Source organism: Mauremys mutica, chromosome 10 (genome assembly GCF_020497125.1).
Source record: "Mauremys mutica isolate MM-2020 ecotype Southern chromosome 10, ASM2049712v1, whole genome shotgun sequence".
Classification (NCBI taxonomy): Eukaryota; Metazoa; Chordata; order Testudines; family Geoemydidae; genus Mauremys; species Mauremys mutica.
Window position 1 is genome coordinate 55,379,096 of NC_059081.1, and position 24,790 is coordinate 55,403,885.

General features: G+C 43.2%; 1 protein-coding gene and 1 pseudogene across 6 annotated transcripts in view; both read left to right on the top strand.

Annotated features, from left to right (window-relative positions):
- Positions 1 to 61: 61 nt before the first annotated feature.
- LOC123378688 (MOB-like protein phocein) overlaps positions 62 to 24,790 on the top strand; it is a 28,993-nt gene continuing 4,264 nt past the window's right edge. Inside the window, exons 1-6 of one of the 6 annotated variants that reach the window (XM_045032779.1) lie at positions 2,076 to 2,358; positions 3,378 to 3,542; positions 18,190 to 18,252; positions 18,804 to 18,904; positions 21,038 to 21,080; positions 21,356 to 21,442. In XM_045032779.1, the coding sequence (XP_044888714.1) occupies positions 2,302 to 2,358; positions 3,378 to 3,542; positions 18,190 to 18,252; positions 18,804 to 18,904; positions 21,038 to 21,080; positions 21,356 to 21,442 (516 nt within the window). In that variant the 5' untranslated portion in view covers positions 2,076 to 2,301. Of the gene's footprint in view, positions 83 to 124; positions 282 to 2,075; positions 2,359 to 3,377; positions 3,543 to 5,759; positions 5,850 to 6,519; positions 6,761 to 16,634; positions 16,945 to 17,388; positions 17,546 to 18,189; positions 18,253 to 18,803; positions 18,905 to 21,037; positions 21,081 to 21,355; positions 21,443 to 24,790 lie in introns of those variants that run through there. The other 5 variants (XM_045032774.1, XM_045032775.1, XM_045032777.1 and 2 more) reach the window with 5 other exon arrangements.
- On the top strand, positions 22,802 to 22,978 carry LOC123343459 (annotated as a pseudogene).

The window sequence follows — 24,790 nt, forward strand, 5'->3', positions numbered from 1 at the left end:
ATGCAGGGTTTAACGAGGAACTATTGACGCTGGTGTTGGGCTCTGCTGCATAGAGAATCCGGGTCTATGGCGTAAAATGCCGGTGAGAATAAAAAATAAAGGTGGAAATAACACGTCTTGTAGGGACCACGGAAATAGCCCCGCCTTCCGGCGCGCGGCACCAGCGGGGAGGTGGTGGCGCATGCGCAGTCAGAGTGGCACCCCCCACGTGTATTAGCTGAGGTGTGCGGCGCTCAGCAAGTCACAGGGCGGCGGTGAGCGGAGGGACTCGGCGCGCCATGGTGAGTGTCGCCTTTTCCCCCCGCGGCCGGGCTCGCGAGCAGGGGCAGGCGGGAGGGAAGCAGGCAGGGGCCGTGTTTCCCTCCGGCACGTCATGGGGCGGGGGGGATGTGCGCGCCGGGCGCCCCGCCAGTGCCGCCCCCGGGGCGGGGGGCCCTGCGGCAGGGTCACGAGATGGCCCGATTTTATAGGGACAGGCCTGATAGCTGGGCCTTATATTTCTTATATAGGTGCCAGTTGCCCCCCCACACACACACACTCCGTGTCCTAACTTTTCACACTCACTATCCGGTCACCCTACGGTGGGGGGGCAGGGTCCCCCCCTTCCTATTGCAGCCGAGCGGGGACAGGGTCGCCTCCCCCCTCTCCCCCTTGCAGCCGAGCGGGGACAGGGTCCCCCCCTCCCTATTGCAGCCGAGCGGGGACAGGGTCGCCTCCCCCCCCCCCCCCATTGCAGCCGGCCTGTAGGCACAGACAAGCCTCGCGGTGCCCCGGTGATGAGCGCACGAGGGGTCGGGGGGTGGGGTGGGCAGGTTAGAGCACGTGGCCCAGCTCTGGGCAAGGTCGCACTTCATGCCTCGGAACTACACAGCGACCTGGCCCTCCAGGCTGTTCCTCGGCGGGCTGGTTGAGCCAGCCCTTCGCCCCCTGTGAGAAGTTAGGCCAGTGATCACATATAAACACCAGCTGAATAGGAGCAAAGACTGTAGGAAAGGACCGTGTTCTTGCTGTGTGCTGGTGGAAATAGAAATGTGTCTAACTTCTGGCTACCATAAGTAGCTGTGTAATGAAAGTGTGTTTGCTTTTACCAGGCAGCCTGCCTTTGTAATGGAATTTGCTGTCAGGAGCCTCTGAAGTGAACATGTATTTCAAGTTGACCTGTAACTTACCCAGTAACAATCTTTTTTTAATTAATATAGTTTAATCTATTTTTTTCTCTTTTCGGTCTATCCATGAAAGTGACCTTGCATGGTCACAAGGTCATTTAGATACAGTAGAAATTGATACACCAATAGAAGTAGAGAGAACAAGGATGTCCTTCGCTTCAAATGTTTTTGCTTTGTCACCTATCAGAAACAATGTTTAAAAAAAAAAAAAAAAAAACTCGGTACAGTGTGAGAGTGAGCTCATATTCGTAGGCATCTGTAATGTGTCTTTAGACAATGCTAAAGCCTACAGAGTTTGAGGAAAAAATTCCTTTCAACTTTTTTCTGACCGTTGGCTTTCTTATATTGTATCAGAGGGATAGCCGTGTTAGTCTGTATCCACAAAAACAAGGAGGAGTCTGGTGGCACCTTAAAGACTAACCAATTTATCTGGGCATAAGCTTTCGTGGGTAAAAAGGTAACTCACTTCTCTTCAAGTGCCAATTTATATTTACGCCTGTATCTGTAATTTTCACTCCATGCATCAGAAGGAGTGGGTTTTTTACCCACAAAAGCTTATGCCCAAATAAATCTGTTAGTCTGGTGGCACCTTAAAGACTCCTTGTTGTGTCTTATATCAATCCTTCCTTCATGCTGTCTTTCCTGTCAGAGAAATCACTGATTCAAAAAACCGGGAGTATAAAAGCCCCTAAAGAGTTTAAATAACTTAGATTTAAGCAAGTGTTTTCAACATGTTTATAGCGTTGCCCATGTCTTAATAGAAATGGGGGATGATCCACAATTAGCTAATACCTTTGTGAATAACAGCTCCCTGTTTCCATGTAGCTCTGCTTCTGTTAGCAGCACGGATCTGTGAAGCAGCAGCCCCTAATGGAGGGACCTAGTCTTGTTCTTTCTCCTTGTTTCTGGCTGCTTCTACAAGTGTCCAGGCTGTGGCATCCAGACATCTGTAGAAGCAACTGGAAAGGAGCAGGGAGCCAGCACCATGTGACTTGGCAGTTCTCCACAGACCACAACTTGATTATTTTTTAACTAAAAGTGTTCCCACTCCCTGTGCCGCCGCTTGTTGTGTTGCCTGCTTAGTGAAGTTGCAGGGATTGCAGACTTGTATGTGGCTTCTGCTCTGTGATCTCAAATGCTGCTGTTACCTGCTGACTCAGTAGTTACGGCTGACATTGACCACCCTAGACTGGTAACATTTTTACCATTGCCTACAGCTAACTTGAGTTCAAAATGATTGCAATCCTCAGTGTTGATGTTGGGTTTACTTTCTCCGCCCTGAGCTGCTCCCCCCTCCGCCCCGCTGCTTTCTGTTCATTCTCCGAGCAGCAATATTTGTAATATATTTCAATGTATCATATGCTAAGCTTTACAAAAAAATATAACTCTTAACACTTTTGTAAAAATCATTGGACAGTATCTGCAAAACTTTTTGCAGATAATGGCATTCCTTCAAACATTTTTTGTATACCTTATCTCAAACTTCAAAAGCTGGCAAAATAAGATGACTGAATTGTCTTCTCTCCCAAATAACTTAGGACAAGATTGTACCTTAATTATTGTATGGAATGCTAAACTTGAATATTTCAAAAGCCTTGACCAACATGTGATATGCTTAATCTTTGCTTCTCTGTTTTGAGGCATTCTGCTACAATAACTACAATAACTGTTCCACAAGTGTCTCATATCTCAGCAATAGGTGACTCTTATTTCAAACTGTATGTGGACTGCATTTAATCAGAAGTAATTAATCTTAATAACATATCTTATGCTTTTTAGATCTACAGAGGTTTAAACTACATAGGGTTTCCCTAAAGCTTTCCTCATCTGTTAATGTTTGAAGTTATCTTAGGCAGTTAGTTAAAATTCCGTGCATCTTAACTGTTAAACTTGTGTATTTGTTGCACATATTGAGACTATTTTGGAGCCTATTCGTTCTCTAGAATTATGGGATACTGTCTTACAACAATAATTTAGCTCTATTTTTGCTTTAATATTTACTTTTGGGCCTAATTCAGAGAGATGCTGAGTACCTGCCATCTTTATTGACACCAGTGGGAGTTGCAGGTGCTTAGATTCCAGTCCTTTCTTTGCTATTTAAATAGTAAAATTGTGGTTTTTTGAACTTAGGATTGCAATTTTGTTGCAGTCTCAAATGTGAATGTGTCCTTTTTATGTATGGTACAAAAATAGCAAATTCTATTTCAACAGGCAGGGAAAGCATTTAGGAAGTTTCTTCCCCTGTTTGACCGTGTTCTGGTTGAAAGATGTGCGGCTGAGACTGTAACCAAAGGAGGCATCATGCTTCCGGAAAAATCTCAAGGAAAAGTGCTACAAGCAACAGTAGTGGCAGTTGGATCGGGATCCAAAGGAAAGGTAAATATGTCCAGATTTTGCACCTTGCTAACTCTTTTAGATAAAAGGAATAGAAGCGGGATGTTATCCGGGGGTGGGGGAAGCTACAGGATGTCTAGCATTACATTTATATTGCATCTGATATAAAACAATAAGTGTAATACTTTGAAGAGGAAGAAATTAAAAAAACAAGAAGTGTGGCCTGAGCACAAGGAGAGGAGCGAAGAACTCTTTGAGTCCTAACCTGGCGCTGGTAGCCTCTGTGACCATGGGGAAATCAACTTAGTGTTCCTGTCTCTTTATCCCTATCTGTAAAATGGGGAATAATACCTGTTTCACAAACGTTTTGAGAGCGATAGTTATTGATGGTTGTAAAGAGCTTTGAAGAAAATAAGTTCTTAATAAAAGACTGTTTCCGTGAGGATGGTTTCTCTGGCCTTGGCTACACTTGCAAATTTGCAGCGCTGCAGCAGGGTGTGAAAAAACACCCCCTCCAGCGCTGCAAATTGCGGCGCTGCAAAGCGCCAGTGTGGTCAAAGCCCCAGCGCTGGGAGCGCGGCTCCCAGCGCTGTACGTTATTCCCCATAGGGAGGTGGAGTACGGACAGCGCTGGGAGAGCTCTCTCCCAGCGCTGGCGCTTTGACTACACTTAGCACTTTGAAGTGCAAGTGTAGCCATAGCCTCTTGCACTGCATCACTTACCAATTAATGCCAGAGCTAGGAGGCTAAAGGTTTGTTCTAGGATCATTGAATATATTTAATTGCTGAATAGCCTTATTGATTAAATTGCTGCAGACACACAACACATTCCCAAGATTTAGGAGCAGAACAGAAACCTGGAGCATGACTTATATTAAATACTATCATTGATACTCCTCTGCTGTACAAAACATCATCTGTTAGTTAACTGAAGTTATTTTAAATGTTCTGACTTCTGGTACTTCTGTGTTGGTTTTAGTATAACTGTAGATTAAAGTTCTTTAACTGGAAGGAAGTTGGTCTGTATTTGGTGGTATCTAGTACGTAAGAAAATTAATCAGAAAATGTAGATGGACATTTCAAGGCATATGGAGAAACTACATATACAAATTTTCTCATTTTTAAGGAGTACTTATATGAGCATGTTCAAATCAGATTTCCTAGTATAAAATAGGATATAGGTGCACCTGCTGGGGCTGAATCCCTGAGACCCCCCTCCCCACTGAGCAGAAGCCAGAGGCAATGCATGGGGAGTGCATGTGGGGTCATTCCTTCTCTCTCCCCACCCCCCATGATTTTTGCCTGGTTTTGCTGGCCCTACTCAGTCATATAGTGCCGCATGTCCCCGTCCCTGCACAGCAGCCTGTGGAGTCTGCAAGCTGGGAGCTGTGGCTGTGGGGAGAGGCAATGGAAAATAGCTGGGAACTGCAGGGTGAGTTGCTGCTGCCTCTCCCCAGAGAGCTAAAGCAGCAGCCCCTCCCAGCAGTTTACTGCTGTCTCTCCATGCAGAGCTAACACCTGGGATCTGCAGAGAGGGGCCACTGAGCATAATGGGGAGGTGTGTCTTAAGCTGTTGGGTGGGGGGTGAATCTTTACATTCTGGACCTTCCTTGACCCCCGGAAGGCTAGACATCTCTGGCAGAAGCCCCTAGCCTCACCACCCTGCTGCAGGGCAGTCTGGTAGGTGGAGAATGGGCAGGCCTGGGGGGCTCTGCAAGCCGGTCTTTAACTGTAAAAGAGCCGCATGTGGCTCACAAGCTGTGGTTTGGCCACCCTGGCTCTGTATGGTAACCATATGAGGGCAGGGCAAAAAACGAGAATCAACTAAAAGACCGGAGGGGCAGAGTTTCCCTCCCAGGAAGATGTGCCCAGCTAGCACATGACACACCCAGACTCAGGCACCAACACAAGCATAACAAAGAAACAGGAACTGTGTTGTCTTAGGAGTTTTTAAAAAACACTGCTTCTGGGGGGATTTTTTTTTTTGGTCTTTATTGTTACTGACTTATTTGCTAACAGATATTTTGAAATAAATTACCCAAATTATTAAAATTGGCATGATTATATTGTGTTATTTTGACAAATAAAATATGCAGAATTTGAATATACTGCGCAGATTCCCCTGAGATTAGTACTTCCACTGCTAAATAGTTAGTAAATATGTTCTGCTTAAATTTTCCTAAATAAACGGGTGTGTGCTTATGAACAAATGTAGGATGTTTGTAGAAACTTATGAGGGTTTTTTTTTCTCCCCTTTAGAGTGGAGAGATTCAGCCAGTTAGTGTCAAAGTTGGTGAGAAGATTCTGCTACCAGAATATGGCGGTACTAAAGTAGTACTGGAAGACAAGGTTTGTTTGCTGAACTTTATAACTGCAGACTAAATTGGTTTATTAATATTCAGGATTATTTTAAAATCCTTCTAGCTAATAGGCCATGTGAAAAAATGAATAGTGTTGTTGACAAACTGAATGACAGATACAACTGCTAACATTCAAAATGAGGAGCATCAAGCTGGCCCTGTGGCTTTTGCACAGTACACATCTATGATCCTCTGCTGTGAGAGAAACACTTCTGCCCCTGACATTTCCCCATAGCTGTACAGAGAAAATGGTTCTCTGTACCTGCCACCTTATCTTGGGAGGAAAAAAAAATCTAGAGGGCTGACTGCAATGTCCTCCTTGCTGAGGAGAAGAGAAGATTCAAGAGCCTTCTACCACTTAATGTTACTATCCCCATGAATTTATGAATCTGTCTCAGAGGATGCTCCTGCCAGAAAAATTTACCCCAGAGCCTTGCCCAAAGGGGTGAAAAATATCCCCTGGAATGAAAGAAACAGTGACAGGCTCTCAGGGCAACAGATAGTTATAAACGTCCTTGGGTTAATAGTTCCTGTGATTGTGTAGTATCAGCCTCAGCCTTCAGCAGTAAATCAATCTCAGGGACCACTGACCTTGGAGCCAGTTCTGTGAGATTTGGCTGCAACAAATATTAACTTATTTTTTTTCTCTCCATTTGCAGGAGTATTACTTATTTAGAGATGGTGACATTCTTGGAAAGTATGTGGACTAAATTTCTCAAATGGCTGCAGTATCATGAAGTTGTCCATTCCACTAAAAGTGCTGAAATCTTTTTCCATCATGTAAATAATTTCCTGTTCTTTATTTTATAATAAACAGATAACCAGTCTCTCTGAAATAACTCCTACAGTCCCATTGTAGTGATCCAAACACTTCAAAATAAAAGAATGTGTACAGTCAGAGAAACACACGTTTGTTCTTATTTGGAGTGCCATTGAACAGTTCAAAGTGCTGGGGTTAATTTGAATTTTTGTAACTTTTTTCTAGATTTCAGAAAATTCAATTTTGATATCCTCTCAACTGTCCTGAATTTTTTATTTTAAAGGAATTTTAGTGTTTTTTTGTTTTTGTTTTTTTTTGCTGCCTGTCATTATTAGTCTGCTTCTTTTGCTGTTCCCCAGAAACAGTGAAACTGGCTACATCCAAATATGACTTCCATGCACAACTGCAGTACAGTTGTACTGATAACACTATGTTGTTTCCAAAAAAGTACACAAAGAGATGGAAGGACTCCACAGAGGAGTGCTGCAAAGATTGAAAAGTGGTATTTTATTGTAATTGCTGAACTAGGTGAACCTTCTTTTCTTGTTCAAACTACCTGTGGCAACATCTTTTTTGGTTTAATATGAAGCAGACATCTTGTATAGTAACACTAACTTTCATATTAAATAACAATTATATACATTCACACAAGACATTGTGTAGGCAGAGGAGTTGAATATTCATGTTAGTTATACAGTAGAATCTTAATATGCTGTGTATTCACTCAGCAAAATTATGTTCTCCAATGAAGCTTAATGTCAGTAAGATGCCAATGTTTTTACAAAATATACCTCAGTGCATTTCTAGGGTGTCACTGCTCGCTCAGAGTCCTGTCACCTTCTGTAAAGACATAACCACTGGAGCAGAATTATCTTATCAACTGGGGATACACAGAGGTCTTCCAAGGGGTACCTCGGCTCATCTAGATAACTGCCTAGTTTTACAGCAGGCTACATAAAAAGCACTAGCAAAGTCAGTACGAACTAAAATTTCATACAATGACTTGTTTATACTGCTCTATATAATAAACACTACCCCAATCAGATTCCTGAAATGGGTACCCTAGTCTGGAAAGGTTGAGACAGTACTATATTCTCCCACCTTGACCTTTTCTGTGATGCACCCTCTCAGCAGTCAGTGAGGCTGAAGTTTGCTACTTCCTTCTTCCACCAGCAGCAAAGTGTGGTTTTAACTTGTCCGAAGCGTTTACTGTGATTTAGGCCAGGAGTTCTCAACCTGTGGTCTGTGACCCCAGTGGCCCTGAATCTCTGTGTCCTGATGCTTCCCTTGGGCCAGAAGCCATGAGCCCATGGGTGGAGTTGCAAGGGCACGAGAGTGTTGCCTCCAAAACTGCAGTGTCAGAGCTGGGCAGTCCTGGAGGTAGCTCCCTGCCGCCCCCCACCTCCTCTCCCTGCATCTGAGGCCCCACCACCTGTCCAGGTAGGAGGTGGGAAGCGGAAACCAAGCAATGTGGGGCAGCTGCTGCTCTGATTGGTGCCATGGAGCAGGCAGCTGCAGCATTCCTATTTCCTGCTGGTGCCCAGTGTTGCAGCTGCTCCTTTAGCTCCCAGCCCCCCTGTGAATGCTCATGGAGCTTATAAGAGCCACCTGGGTTGGGGATCTAGCTCCATGTCTGACAGAGCCCTCAGGGAGCAGCAACTGCAGGGGAGTTCTCCCAGACCTCTACATTAGGATTAACAAGACCCATAAATTTACATCTCCTATGTGGTGGTTCATGAACTTGATGGTTGGATGGGGGAACCAAGTTAGGCTTCAGCTTGTATATATTGGGTTTGGTTTTTTTGTAATGGCCCTAGAGGTGTCCAGGGTTTGGAACTCTCTGCCTACGTTGGCTCACAATAGGCTGGGTTTAAAGGCTTTTCCCATCATGTAGTATATGGACTACAAAGAAAATAGCACTATAGTGGTATTGAGGTATTTGTCAATCCAAAAGCATATTCAGGAACATACAGTGGCTGTTCATTTACACAAATGTAGCATTCTTATAGTAAATATTACCCAGCCATGATTTAATTTTAACCAAAGTAACATTGTTTCCTAAGCAACCAACCCTTCCACACATTTTCTTACCAAAAAAAAAGCTAACTTCTTCAAAAGGAGATTCAAGGTCACTCATACTTAAAAAGAACAGAATTTATTTGTTAGTCTCTAAGGTGCCACGAGTACTCCTGTTCTTTTTGCGGATACAGACTAATGCAGATACAGACTAACACGGGTGCTACTCTGAAACTCATACTTAACAATGTGAAAACCTTTATACATTCTAAAGGTACCGTTATTACTGCTGACAAAACTTTAACAGTAATAGCATGGAAAATACCGCTACTTAAAAAAATTAAAAAAATAAAAAGCCAATCTATTAACTACCAAAATAACTGTGAAATCAAAGTTCCAAGAAAAATGTAAGGAAATTATAGACCCAATACTGAGCCCACTGAAATTAATGGCAAGAGGATAGGACTTTTATTAAAAGATGCTACTTTTATTCTCTAAATAATATTGTGAGTTAGGGTTTAATGGTCTAAGCTGGACTTCCTGAAACCATAACTGTATTTTGTATTGATCATCTGCTGATAATGTTAGCTCAGTCGTTTGATCTTCCAAGGTAGATAAGGATTGCCAACTGTGGCTGTTTTAGAGGAGACCTTAAGTCAAGATCCCTGTGTTATGTGTGGACATTAATGATCTCATGTGACCTGATGTCTTTAGCTAAAATTTTCCCTGCCCCAGTTTAGTATCAGCTGGCTACCACCACCTCTTCATAGATGTCTGCTTGCACTTCAGTGGGTCTGCATCCAAATTGGGCAAAATCATGTGGTTATTACCAGTTTGAGACAAACTCCTCTTGACTTGTCTGATAGTCTGCAAAGTGTTTTAGAATGAAAGCTGCTGAATAAATGCAAAGTCATGTATTGGCATAAAAATGAAGCCTAAACACTTATCTATCTTGAAAGCTGCCCCATTTCAATTTTACTTCATGATTCTAGTGATGCATTTTATTTCTGAAACTGAAGATTACTGTACCCCAGGAGAAGGCAGCCTATGGCAGGCGTGCCAAAGGCGGCACACGAGCTGATTTTCAGTGGCACTCGCACGCCTGGGTCCTGACCACCAGTCCAGGGGACTCTGCATTTTAATTTAATTTTAAATTAAGCTTCTTAAACATTTTAAAAACCTTATTTACTTTACATACAATAGTTTAGTTATATATTATAGACTTATAGAAAGAGAGCTTCTTAAAATGTATTACTGGCATGCGAAACCTTAAATCAGAGTGAATAAATGAAGACTCGGCACAGCACTTCTGAAAGGTTGCTGACCCCTGCTGTACTCTAACTATTTTAAAACCAATGGATTGTGCAACCCAAATGCTAATAAGCTTGTGCAAATGCACCTTCTGCTACCACAGCAATTATGATGCAATCACTTATCTTCTTTGATGATGCTTGCGTTCTAGGATTTAAACAGGTCACATGATAAGTTGAATCTTTGAGCTGACTGAGATTTAAAATATTAACAGCCTAGTTTCTTTTTGTAAGCTAACTATTCGTAGACAAGAATTGGGGTAGAGATTGTCTTTGAATGTAGGTCACAGGTAAGCCTAATATTTGAGAGTCCCTCTGAATAAGAGTCTTTTAAAGATAAAATGCACACAGGAGTCTTATTTGTAGTGGCTATCTCTAGGGGCTTGATGCTCCATGTACCAGGCTACCAGGAGTGGTCATTATAGTTTTTGCAGATGCATTTTTCAGCAAGGGAGACCTGAGAGATACAGGTTTCCTTAGCATGTATCCCACTGATTATTTATATTTAGTGACTAAGAGTCCTAGTCATGGACCAGGACACCATTGTGCTAGGTACTGTACAAGCAGCCCAAATTCGCTTGGGTGTATTTAGCATGCTAATGTTGCTACAGGTACTTCACCCAGTATTCTGCTCCCTCCTTATGTTCTCAGGTCTCTGAGATTTTTCAGCACTTCTGAAAATCAGGCCATTTATATAAGTGCCCAAAATGGATGTAGCTTCTTAACTTTATGTAATTGAAAATTTGGGGGATTTAAGATCTGTTTTCTCATCTGAAAACGGAGCTAATGCCTTCCTACTTCTTTGTGTTTGTGAAGTGTGTTGAGTTTCTTGAAAAAAAGGGTATTATAGTTTACAAGTGCAAAGTAATAGTGTGGCCCTGAATCCACGCTGCACTATAAATAAAGTGCTTAGATGACTGATGGACCAATATGCACAGATTACATATAATGTGAAGGTTGTTTTTATTCTGCAAGGCTATCACTGCGGGCAGGGACAGGATGACTTAGTAACTGATTTATCTGCCACTGTCATATCAATTTGAAGTCAATGACTGTGTTCCAGTAGTTACCCCTCAGGTTTTATTGCGGGGAGGGCAGCCACCTGTTAAAAATTCTCACTTCTAGCTGTTTATCCCGTATCAGAGGTTGTCTATTTCCTCCTCTGCTTTATAGACTAGAGGTAGGTGAAATGGGGAGGTACAGGTACTTCTGTTCACCTCTGGACTTTCTCCCCAGCCTTTCAATAACTACATCTGATTGTGGGAGTGGGGGCATAGGTATGCCTTTCAAACTTCATTCCCCTTCGGCCACCTTATAGATCCTGCCTAGAAGCAACTGTCTCGTCTTCAGGAAACTTTGTTGCTCAGGCTGGCTCCATCCCCTGTGATGATGAGGCAGGAATGTGCCTTCATGAGGCTTCTAAGTGAAAAAGCACATTATAGCCAGAAGCCCTAACCCTGCAAAAATAATAAGAACAAGAACATAAGAGCAGCCATACCAAGTCAGACCAAAGGTCCATCTAGCCCAGTATTCTGTTTTCCGACAGTGGCCAGTGCCAGGTGCCCCAGAGGGCATGAACAGAACAGGTAATCATCAAGTGATCCATCCCCTGTCACCCATTCCCAGCTTCTGGCAATCAGAGGCTAGGGACACCATCCTGCTTAATAGCCATTGATGGACCTATCCTCCATGAACTTATCTGGTTCTTTTTTGAATGCTGTTATAGTCTTGGCCTTCACAACATTCTCTGGCAAAGAGTTCCTCAGACTGACTGCATTGTGTGAAAAAAAATGGTACTTCCTTTTGTTTGTTTTAAACCTGCTGCCTATTAATTTCACTTGGTGACCCCCTAGTTCTTGTGTTAGGAGAAGGAGTAAATAACACTTCCTTATTTACTTTCTCCACACCAGTCATGATTTTATAGACCTCTATCATATATCTCCCCTTAGTCATCTCTTTTCCAAGCTGAAAAGTCCCAGTCTTATTAATCTCTCCTCATATGGAAGCCGTTCCATACCCCATATCATTTTAGTTGCCCTTTTCTGAACCTTTTCCAATTCCAATATATCTTTTTTGAGATGGGGCGACCACATCTGAACGCAGTATTCAAGATGTGGGTGTACCCTGGATTTATAAAGAGGCAATATGATATTTTCTGTCTTATCTATTCCTTTCTTAATGATTCTGAACATTGTTTGCTTTTTTGACTGCCGCTGCACATTAAGTGGATGATTTCATTAATATTAAATAAATTGGCCAAATACTCGCTCTGACTTTCACTCATGAAAAATGAGGGTGCGGGTTAAAAAAAATAGTGAAATGATTCTTTAAACACTCATCTAACTTGGTAAAATTTAACATGGTTGGACAAATGCCAGACATAAGTAACTAAATACTGGGAGGGAGAGAGGCTTAAAGTCCCACTTAAAACTTATTGGTTAAAAAATACCATTAATTTATTTTCTCTTTGACTTGCAAAAACTGTGAACTGGTTGAAGATTGATAGAGCTGATACATATTGCCTTCTGACAGATGTGTTTTTCAGCTCGATTTATTTGCATTTTGGAAGCTCTGCTATCCTTGAATTGAAAGTCAGGGACAAGCAGCTGTCAAAACCCTAACTTCTGTGCTTCAAATGTTAGTTAACCTTTAGAAAGTATGGAAAGGAAAAAGATCAGTGCCTAGTGGCAGGGGAACCCCTCCAGCTAATGAGTGTGTCTGCCTTGTCCCATGCTTAGCTGAGCAGAATGTCGTCTTTCAAGGCATTCATTAACTTTCGATTGCACCAGGTTTAAATAGGATGGAATATGAATCTAGATATTTTTACCTAATCCTTCATTGTAGGCCACTATTTTCCACCTCTAATTTTATCACCCTTCACACACAAGTCCCACGTTCGACCTTTTGACTGAGAAAACAAGCAATTGCTGAGCCTGGAATGCTGGCCTACAATGTGCTTGTGGGCTGGGAAGCTAATTACCATTCAATGTAAACTGCATTCATGCACTAAACTGTCACCTGTTCAACATTACTATGTATATTCTGTATGGAACTGCCAACCCAGTCATGCTGTCAGCTCCCTGAGGTAGTTTCCGGGTATCTGTGTTGGAGCCCTGAGGATCCCCTATTTCCCATCACTTTTGACTGTCAATCTGGCCACTAAGAACAGGACTGGTCTCGCTGTGAATGCTGTTAGTGACATTCCCCAAGCAAAACAAAAACTCAGAATGATTTAACAGCAGGAAACAAAGTTTACAATGTAGATTATGAACCCTTTAATGTTGGGAATAGGCAAAAGTTACACTAAATGTGCCATCAAACTGAAAATGACCCTGCAAGGGATGAAAGGAAAAACTTTACAGCTTGAAAGTGTATCTCATTCAGAATTTGCTTGGTGCAATAAGAATGCATGCTCTATGGCCTTTATGCAGCTTTATTCAAGGACAGAGGTGGCTACAAACATTTTGATGTAGCAAGATCATTTATTTACCTTTTCAACTGATAACAATTCCTTATCCCACCCATTTTTCTTTATCTTCCTTGCTACCAAGATGCTCAGTCTCATCCACCTTCTGATCCATCTGTCCTGTCCTATTTAATCCCCCCCTCCCAAGTGGTTCTATTTTGCCTTCCACTCTCTACAGGCATAGCTGTCTCTGTCTTTTCCTTCTCCCTGTCCTCCCCTAGGAGGCACTTTCCCCCCCTCCTCCCTAACCTCCATCCCCATCTCAGCAGAATTTATTCTATCTCCATTCCTCCTCTCTGCTTTCCATCACCCCCCACTAGCACTCAGATAACAATGATGATTATCATGGTATTAGACCTGACAAGAATATTCCATCCTCATTCCCTCCTCCTGTCCTACAGAAGCTGTTCCATCTCTGTGAGAGTTTTTTCCTTTGCCAGCTCTATTTCTACATCTGCATTTGTTCTATATGCACCTTCAGTGACAGCTACTGTACCCAGGTCAGGCGCCAGTGCAGGTGGGAGTGCCTGGCTTGTTTCAGCCCAGAACCAAGGCCAACCCTTCTCATGCTTGCTCACTGCAGCCTGTAGCCATGGGGTACTTATTAGCCTTTCTATTCACTTCACTCTGAAGGGACCTGAGATGCTTTGTGTCCATTTTGCCATTAACATACTAGCTTGGTGGAAACCAGACCAATTTTGCAGCCCTATCTCTATCCTCCTGAAATACTGCTTTTAAAATGTTTTGACAACTTTTGCTTTTTTTTTTTATGGGACTAAAAGAATTAAATTCCCCTTTAATGACATTATAAATTTTTACTACTTTTTCACTTTAATTTTTTTAATGTTATTTCTAGTATTTCTAGAGAGGAGAGAGACTTTGCTTCGCTCTGGACTCGTGCCTGCAATTCGATGTGACAACCAGAGAAGCGTATCGTCTGCTGCTGGACGTAGTGCAAGGAATGCTAGGAGCTGTGAGTCCTGGTGCCATAGGTGAAGAACACGGATCACACTATCATCACTCCAAGAGCTAGAACCATGCTGGAGAGGACCCTGAAGGATACCATCTGCTGTCAATATATGGGGAAACCTGAAACGAAATCCGGGCCAGGGAAAGGCATTCAAGGTGTCGTGCAAGTGGGATGCCAGCAACTACTTCCTCCCCAGGGACAGTTTCACCCAATTTGCCAACTGGAGGTTCATCCACAGGGCCTGGCTCTACTGTGTTCTGCTGAATGGAGCCATCTGCCAAAGGAATCGGGACAAGCGATGCAGGAAGTGTGGCTAAGACAACGAGACGCTATCCCATGTCCTGTGTAGCTGCAAGCCCCATTCCAGAGACTGGCAGCTGTGACACAATGCCATCCAAGATCGCTTGGCCAGAGCCATCCCGCCACTCGTGGGGAAGGTTACAGTTAACTCTGCCATCCCCAGTACTGGCCATCATCATCACCAATGTGGACCGAAAGAAGATCATCATGGTGGACGTCACAGTGCCCTTTAAGAACATGACCCTGGCCTTCCATGATGCCCGAGCTCGAAAAGTGGAGAAATATGCCCCTCTGGCCGAAACCTTGAGAGCTAAGGGTTACCAGGTTAAGACGCACACAAATCATCAGAGCCTTGGGTGCATGGGATCCAGTAACAAGTGAGTGTTTAGAGAATGCGGAATTGGTCAACGCTACGCTTGGCTGATGTGGCAACTTATGGTGTCGGATGCCACCAGATGGTCGAGGGACATCTACATAGAACACATCACCGGACATCAGCAATACCAGGAGGGATGAGCTGGAGTGCCGATGAGAAGCACAGTCAGTAAAGTAACTGAAATACTTCCCTCATGGATTATATTTTCTAAATGGACAACCTACCTAATTCTCAATTACTAAGGGACTATCTTCATTCATTGATATATGTGCTTTCCACAACCAACTCTCTGTATAACTTTTCATGAGTGATGTACCCAAATACTTGGATGCTAAGATCTAAACTGTAGTCTTAAATTTACTCACCTAAATTTGGGTTACTGCTGATTACGCACTATACGTATCTCATGACTTTAAAAACAAACTTTGTATTTGTGGATAATCTAAGCACTATACTCAGAAGTACAGACACTCTTTTCTCAATCTGTGTATTATAATTTTAACAAGAGCTTTAATAAAATGTTTATGTCTAGGGCTCAGGGCCTCATTGTGCTCAGAGCTGTGTAGACATTTGATATAAGATAGTTCTGGCTGCAGACAGGTCAGAGATAATGGCAGGATGCAACAGCAGGATGTTTGAAGAAATTAACTTCATAGGAATTTCTGCACATACAGGCATCTTGTTTGCAAAATAACAACCTGGTTAGCTTGCTAGCCTTTTGGAGCCAAGTTCACGTCTGATAAAAGTATAACTTATTTTGGGGGAAGTTGTATGGTATGTCAAGGAAGCTCTATGGCCTGTGTTATCTAGGAGGTCAGACAAGATGATTACAGTAGTCCCTTCTGGCCTTTGAATCTATGAATCCTACTAATTATTTTTGTGAGGCCAGGATCTTTTCTTAGGTGAAACTCCCTCATGCAGGTGTTTTGAGGCCATGGGTTCCTATCATCTGATGTGTAATGGAAGAGCAAGCAGAGGGGAACATTTCTGTAAGACACCATGGATTTTCCTCTTGAGAAAAATCAGAAAGGAAGCCATATTCCTTACTATCTAATTACAAGCCATGTAAGCCTGAGAAGGGGACACTGGAACTTTTCCTTTCGGTGTGGACTGGCCCAAGGGTTACTTTTTGTTAAAGAGACTTTCTGACTGGCGATGAGGGTCGATCCTAAGTCCTTAAGAGTCTTGACCCACCCTTGTGGCGATGGCTCTAGGGCACTTTTGACTGGTGTGATAGGCTGGGGACGCTGTACCAGACGGCCCTGGCTCTGAACCTGGCCAAGGCAGGGCCTGCAGTCTGGGGGTGGCTGTGCACAACATGGGGGCGATCGGGCAGCTGCATGTCAGGCAAGGGCATTACCGGTATATGCTATGAGGCAAGGGGCAGCTGCCGCCTGACTTTCCCTAGCTCTAGCCGTGCCCCCCTCAGGGAGAGCCAGACACAGCCGAAGCCCCGCCCACACCCCCTGGAAGCGCGCGGGGCGGCCCGAGGCTGCCCCGTGACCCAGCTCGCGCTCTCCCTTCCTCCGCGCACACAGCGCGCGCACCACGGGGCGCCACCCCCGGCCTCTAGAGGGTTATTCTACCTACCGCTGCCACTCCCGCCTCCCCACCGGCTCTTCCGCCTGCCTCCCTCCGCGGAAACTGCTTCACCCCCAACCCCCCCACTCCGCCCCTTTCTGGTCGTCACGCGGGCTGTTCCATCTTCTTTCCCCCCTCCCCACCACCAGCTGTTCCCGAGCCTCCCTCCCTCTGCTCCCGCCGCGCCTGTTCCTCCCCCTCTTCGTCAGCGGCCGCCGCATCCGGGTCCTGGCGCCGCTGTCACTATGGTCATGGCGGAGGGGACGGCAGTGCTGAGGCGGAACAGGCCGGGCACCAAGGCCCAGGTGAGGCGCGGCGCCCCAGCCGCCTCCTGCCCGCGCGGGGCGAGGGGCCGGCAGCAGCGGGCGGGCTGGGCTGGGCCTGCCCGGCCGCCGCGCTCCCGCGGGCAGGAGCCGGCGCGCTGCGTCCCGGCGCGGAGCCGTTGGGCCTCTCCGGCCCCGTGCGGGGCTGGGCGGCGCGGCCCGCCGCGGGCTCTGGGCCCAGCTCGCCTGTCAGGGACCCGCGCTCGGGCTGTCACCGGAGCCGGGCCGCTCTGGGCTGTCCCGCGCCCGGCTGGCGCTGCTCCCCGGGGGCCCCGCAGGGGCTGGTGGCGCTTCTCGCCGCCCCGGGGTGTGGAGCCCCCCTGCCCGGCTGGCGGGGCTGAGTCTGCTCCGGTTTTAGCCTTGTCAGCGAAGAAAGGGGTTTTCTCCGCGGGCATTGGCCGGGAGCCCCCTCCCAGGGCAGCACCTGCATGTTCGGCAGTCTCGGGCCATAAGACAGAGTCGCTGAATGTTAGTGACTCCAGCTAACGTCGTCTTACATTTACGTGCCTCTTTCCATCCCGATCGTGTGTGAGTGGGTATGAATGATTACTTCACCAGCCACGGGCAGGCAGCCACCTCGGAGGTGAACTTTGACACCTTTTTAACAGCATCTAATGATGTTACACGATGGGTTAGGATGAAAATGAACGAACCATTCAATCAGAAGCAACCAGGCAGGATATTTGGTAGGATGAAAGAATAATAGTTAAGTGTCTTGGCTGAGTTAGGCCAACACCCCATCATAACAACCCAGAGTGCTGCTGGAAGTACCACATTACTCCTATCTTGCTGGTCACTTGTGAAATCACTTCAGTACCACTTCCTTCAGAACCCTGGACTTCTTTTTGGGGTCTTTAAGTGTTAACCAGGTCTGACTCTTCTTAGCATATGAAAAGGAATGAAAGAGATGACATTACCAGTATTACAAGTCAAGCAAAGCTTTAGCTTTAATTTTAAGATATGAAATAACTTTGTGGTAGCTCCTTTATTGTAAGTTTCATATTTTGGTTTTTAGGAGGGTGAGCATCAGTCCCCTATAGTCCTTTGCAGCTTTGTCTGCTTCCTCTCTTTCTAGATGTAGTTTCCTGTTTGCTGAAACTGTAAAGGTTATTTTCCTACAGCCTGTTGAAGTTTCCTGATATTAAGCATTCAGAATTTGCTGCAAATGTCATGCTATCTTTTCCACCCTTTATTAAACTGGTTTAAATTTGTTTGTTTTTTCCATAGGATTTTTACAATTGGCCTGATGAATCCTTTGAAGAAATGGATAGCACACTAGCTGTTCAACAGGTATTTTTTGTTCTAATAAATATTTTTTCATGTGTATAAGTTTAGTCACCCAAATCTTGTGACTTTTGGCAAGATGTGAGCAACAGGGCACATTCTCTTCTTGGTTGTGATATAGTTGTACAAAAATAACTTCATAATTCCATAGAGAAATAGAAATCAGTGTTAATACAGTAATTTTGTGTGTAGAAATCAGTAGAATCCTGGTTTCCGGTTTCACCAGTTGAACAGGTTTTATTGCTGCCTGGTAAAACTCTCTGCTCCTCTTACCATTTCTCATTCAGGGAAGACATGTTTTTCACACACTGTATTTTGAGGACATTTGCTTTGTTCCTTCTCCACCTATTGCTACTTTTTTTTTTTTTTTGTCCTCTTACTTTGGTCCATCAACATAGCTGCTCATTTCCAGCTAGACTAAAGAAATAAGTAGCTGTTATCCTTACTGTAGTGGCTAGTAGGTATATATCAAAGTAGCTAGAGTTGTGGCACAGTCCTAAATATGGAGTCTTACTATCTTTAAACAACTTTTAGAAATTATTACTTTTTCTTTTCAGTATATCCAACAAAACATAAGGGCAGACTGTTCTAACATTGACAAAATCCTGGAACCTCCTGAAGGGCAGGATGAAGGTGTATGGAAGTATGAACATTTACGGTAAGAATTCATGCTTTGTCAAAATGTAGAATCAGGAATCTCACCACACTGATTAGCAGTAGTAATGAATCATAATAGTCTGACTCTTATAGACTCTAAATATTTTTGTTTACAACTGTTTTAAAAAAAAAAAAAACCTACAAGAGCAAAACTTTGTACTATTAAACATTTTAGAATTATGTATTAGTAATAGATTTGTAGTCTTAACAATGGAATTTATTTGCTCCTTTTCTGATTACCAAGTTCATTGTTGTGAGGATTCCCTTAAACTCCTTTTTGCTTTTAAAAATTTGTGATGTCAACATACATGTATTTAAAATAAGACAAACTTCTAGAATTGGACTACAAAGATTTATATCAGTATGGACTGAAAGGACAGCCATGAGATTTCATAGCACCTCCCCCCCAATCTCATTAACTTAGTGGTCCCCAACCTTTTCGTCTGGCAGGCGCCAGAAAAAGGACCGTGGCGGCGGTGGAGCATCCGCCGAAATGCTGCCGAATTTCTGCGGCATTTCGGTGGGCGACGCCGCTCGACGATGTCACTTGCCGCGCTGGCAAGTGACGTTGTTGAGCGGTGTCACCACCTAAATGCCGCACAAATTCGGCGGCATTTTGGCGGATGCTCCACCGCCGGCCAGGACGCGGACGCATTTAGATGCTCCCGCGGGCACCATGGCGCCCACGGGCACTGCGTTGGGGACCCCTGCATTAACTCCTTACTTTCACTTACTAAAATATGAATATTGTAATCATTAGATGCTCTCCAGAATAGCCTTTAGCTATGAGGCTGGTTTTTAACAAACTGTAAGAAAATATTTTTTGTAGTAAACATGTTCTCCATTTTTATTCCAGTCACTATCAGAGAAATCGTGACAGTTTTTTCTGGCCTTCTCTTTGTCTATTAGCTGTTACAATACATTGGTTAAGCTGGCTACCTAGATGCCCTTTATATCTCCAAACTGTCCTTGTTACTGAAAGTGTTTGTTTTATTATCATACAGACTCAATATTCTGCTCACTGATATTTCCACCCTTATTCTGCTTTGGTTTTTACATCACTTTGCTATGATTAGTGTCCTGGCATTCTGAAAAAAAATCAGTTTTTTTCTTAGTTTGACTGTCTTGTCATTCCATCAACATACATTTTCAAGGATAAGAATAGTTTCAAGTTAGTGCCTCCAAATGAGAGAGAGGCACCTAGGTTCTTTTAAAAATCTTACTAGGTACCTAAATACCTTTAAAAATGTGGCACTTGGGAACCTGAGTCCCAATGACTTTTAATGAGACTTAGGCTCTTAAGTGTCTATATTTCTTTTGAAAATGGGACTTAGGTGCCTAAGTTAGTCACTTCTGAAAATTTTACCCTGCTTCCTCCAAAGCATTAAATCTTCTCTAAACTGTCTGCTAGAGTGTGCCTGAGAATGAGGCAATCAGCAGCTTTCACACATAGCCTCACTGCATTACACCTCAACTCAGGCTGGCTTAAAGAAAGGTACTCCTGGAGGTCTCAGTAGTCATCTCTTGAGCATTTGGGGATGGCACTAAAGCCACAGAATTGGTCTTTCAGGGTATATAGCATAGATGGGTTTGATCAGTTTGCACCTTATGATCTGTTTTTCTTCAGTGCATGTTTAAGGGATTTTACTATTTTTTTCTTAAACATGAATTGATATCAAAGGCAAATTTGTAAAATGTAGATTTTCCTAGGGGAGAAAATATTATATTCCTAGTCTCAGCTATCGGAATACTATTCAGTTTATCCTTTTTGACAAAGGAGAAAACTCAAATATAGTTGTATGAGTTTGTCTGAACAAATAATAAATTAAATTTTTCTGACTTTTCTTTTTGTATTCCTGTCATCATATAGTCTCCTTTTATTTGTTTTCTTCCTTGTATATTCTACAGATATGTTCAAAGATTCTAAATTTGTCATAGGTGCTGAGATTATTTTGAACCATATTTTTTACATTTGATCTCATTCCTCTTCTGCTTTCTACACCCCAGAAGAGACCCATGTAATTTTTAAAAACGCTAGAGATGCATAAAACCATTAGCGTTTATGACAAGTTCTTTGCGTTAAAATGTTTCCATTAGGGAAACTGTTTTAATAATGCTATATTTAAATTTCTAGACAATTCTGTCTCGAGCTCAATGGACTTGCTGTCAAGCTTCAGGTAACTCTTTTCTTGTTCTCTAATTTTTGTTTCGGAGACCAGGTTGTTTTTGTATTTTTAAATGTAATATTAGCTCACAAAGCTTTGCAAACTTTTAGTTCACATATTTTTAGCCACCATGACTTTAGGAACATAGTTTTAGGATTCCAGAAGACTTTAGTTGATGAAGTAGCTTTAAAATATTTTTCTGATTTTAAAGAATTGAGTTAAATTATTAATAATGATCAAATCTTGCTTTCTCTGGTATTTTATTAACTGAACAAGTTTTTCAACAGAGTGAATGCCACCCAGATACATGCACTCAGATGACAGCAACTGAACAATGGATTTTCCTTTGTGCAGCCCATAAAACTCCCAAAGAGGTAAGGAGAGTATTTTTTGAAATATATCTGTGAAGGCTCATATTTTCTTCAGGGATCCATGCACAGAAGGGGCCATCCGTGCATATCTTGTCTTAGTCAAATGGAAGGGCTGTGTGGGAATGCGACTTTCATAGCAGTACTCCCTGCTTGCTTCTCACATCTTCGATAGTGACTCATAGGAGGCTGAAGAGCAGGGAACCAGCTGCTCTCCGTAACAGTCCCATAGGGATCCCTACTTCCCCCTCACCTTTTGTGTGGGAATCTGGAAGAGTAATATAGCTTTAATCTGTATTAAATTTTCTCTGGTCACCTCAATAATTGTTACTGAACAACAGAAAGAGGTTTCTTTTTTAGCAGATCGAGTTGCCTTTCTCTGCGGTTTCATGGAATTGGAAGGCTTCCGCTCTTTCTCCTCCTCCCCCCACCTCCCTGTGGACTCTCAAGTCCCTGCTTCTGGTGACAACTTGCAGGGAATTCTGCAATGGGAACCTCTGCATCTTCAGCTCCTCTGACACCCTCCTGTGGCTTTCTCCTTGGGAAGGGCCATTCTGGCCCTTGGTTTTTGACCTTAGTTAGTTTTGTGCAAATTTTGGTAGTAAGATTGTAGACTGCTGACTAGTCTGACTTAATTTCTCTGTACTGGTGCATGAACAAGAGTCAGTAACATTTGATGCATGCTTGTTAGGCCCTGGCGTACAGCTGTTCACATTACCACCATTATTACGTTGAGAGTCTTAGCAAAGAGATCAAGGACTAAGTAGCCATGGAGACTGCACTTTCTTCTCAGCCCTGGAGAAAGTTCCCTTTTAGGGGAGGGTTGAGGCACTCAGGTGGGATGGTTCGGGGATGCTTGCCGTGCCATTGCATTCGCTGCTATACAGAGCAATAAAAATACCTATTCCATAGCTAGAAGTTCAGCATATTTCACCAGAAATACACCTCTACCTCGATATAACGTGATCCAATATAATACGAATTTGGATATAATGCAGTAAAGCAGTGCTATGGGGGGAGGGGTGGCGCTGTGTGCTCCAGCGGATCAAAGCAAGTTCTATATAATGCGGTTTCACCTATAACACGGTAAGATTTTTTTGGCTCCCGAGGACAGCGTTATATCGGGGTAGAGGTGTAATGTGCACTTGGTGGGGGGGAAAAAAAGGCATTATAAGCACATGATGACACCTTCCCTTTGAAGTAAGTGAAGAAAGAAGTTTGGGGGAGGTGGGAAACAAACTTTCTCAAACTGAAATGGAATTGGAAGTGAATATACAAAATCAGAAAAAGGAACCATCCCGAATCTTGGTTAGTGTTTTTAGCAGAGGTAGGGTTCCATATTTTGTTTTCCTTTCCTCACTGAAACTGACTTCTTGGCTCTTTAGAGCTCAGATCAAGTGTAGTACCTGTTCTTATCAGTTTAATATCTGATATGTCCTTTATTTGAGGACTGTGTATTAAATTGATTTTTGAAAAAGGGGGCTGGAATAGGAGCTTGCTCTGTCCACCTCATGCATTGGCTGGTATTGCAGTGTTCTTAATAATTGGAAAGTAGTTAAGTGGCCAGGCTAAAACTGAATGAAATGTTACATGAGTTTACTTCTTATTTTCTACGTTCTCAAGCTAACAGTGTTTGTCATCTAAAATTCAGTACAGAATAATTATGGGGTATTGATGAAAGGAGAAGGGAAATTGATATTTTGCTACCCCTTCATGGGTGTGTTGATATGTTTCACATGTCCAGACTAGTGTATTAGCGTGGAATACTTGTCACTCAGTCAATGAGATCTATCTTTAACCCTGCATGATTAAAACAGTTAAGTATAGGGATTTTAAATTTTCCATGGCTTGGTCTGCTACAGCACAGACCAAGGGCTGGTTCCTTCTAGTATGTTGACAGGCACAATGATGACCAGTCACTGCCAGGATTTTCACACTCTCCAGCTCTTTCTCTGCTTTTCTAGTTTGTCCTGCCTCATTCTGAACATAAGAACAGCCGTACCGGGTCAGACCAAAGGTCCATCTAGCCCAATATCCTGTCTACTGACCGTGGCCAATGCCAGGTGCCCCAGAGGAAGTGAACCTAACAGGCAATGATCAAGTGATCTCTCTCCTGCCATCCATCTCCATCCTCTGACAACAGAGGCTAGGGACACCATTCCTTACCCATCCTGGCTAATAGCCATTTATGGACTTAACCACCATGAAATTATCCAGTTCTCTTTTAAACGCTGTTATAGTCCTAAGCCTTCACAACCTCCTCAGGTAAGGAGTTCCACAAGTTGTCTGTGCGCTGCGTGAAGAAGAACTTCCTTTTATTTGTTTTAAACCTGCTGCCTATTAATTTCATTTGGTGACTCCTAGTTCTTGTATTTTGGGAATAAGTAAATAACTTTTCCTTATCCACTTTCTCCACATCACTCATGATTTTATATACCTCTATCATATCCCCCCTTAAGTCTCTTTTCCAAGCTGAAGAGTCCTAGCCTCTTTAATCTTTCCACATATGGGACCCTCTCCAAACCCCTAATCATTTTAGTTGCCCTTTTCTGAACCTTCTCTAGTGCCAGTATATCTTTTTTGAGATGAGGAGACCACATCTGTATGCGATGTGGGCGTACCATCGATTTATATAAGGGCAATAATATATTCTCAGTCTTATTCTCTATCCCCCTTTTTAATGATTCCTAACATCCTGTTTGCTTTTTTGACCGCCTCTGCACACTGTGTGGACATCTTCAGAGAACTATCCACAATGATCCAAGATCTTTTTCCTGACTCGTTGTAGCTAAATTAGCCCCCATCATATTGTGTATATATAGTTGGGGTTATTTTTTCCAATGTGCATTACTTTACATTTATCCACATTAAATTTCATTTGCGATTTTGTTGCCCAATCACTTAGTTTTGTGAGATCTTTTTGAAGTTCTTCACAGTCTGCTTTGGTCTTAACTATCTTGAGCAGTTTAGTATCGTCTGCAAACGTTGCCACCTCACTGTTTACCCCTTTCTCCAGATCATTTATGAATAAGTTGAATAGGATTGGTCTGAGGACTGACCCTTGGGGAACACCACTAGTTACCCCTCTCCATTCTGAGAATTTACCATTTATTCCTACCCTTTGTTCCCTGTCTTTTAACCAGTTCTCAATCCATGAAAGGACCTTCCCTTTTATCCCATGACAGCTTAATTTACATAAGAGCCTTTGGCGAGGAACCTTGTCAAAGGCTTTCTGGAAATCTAAGTACACTATGTCCACTGGATCCCCCTTGTTTGTTGACCCCTTCAAAGAACTCTAATAGATTAGTAAGACACGATTTCCCTTTACAGAAACCACGTTGACTATTGCTCAAC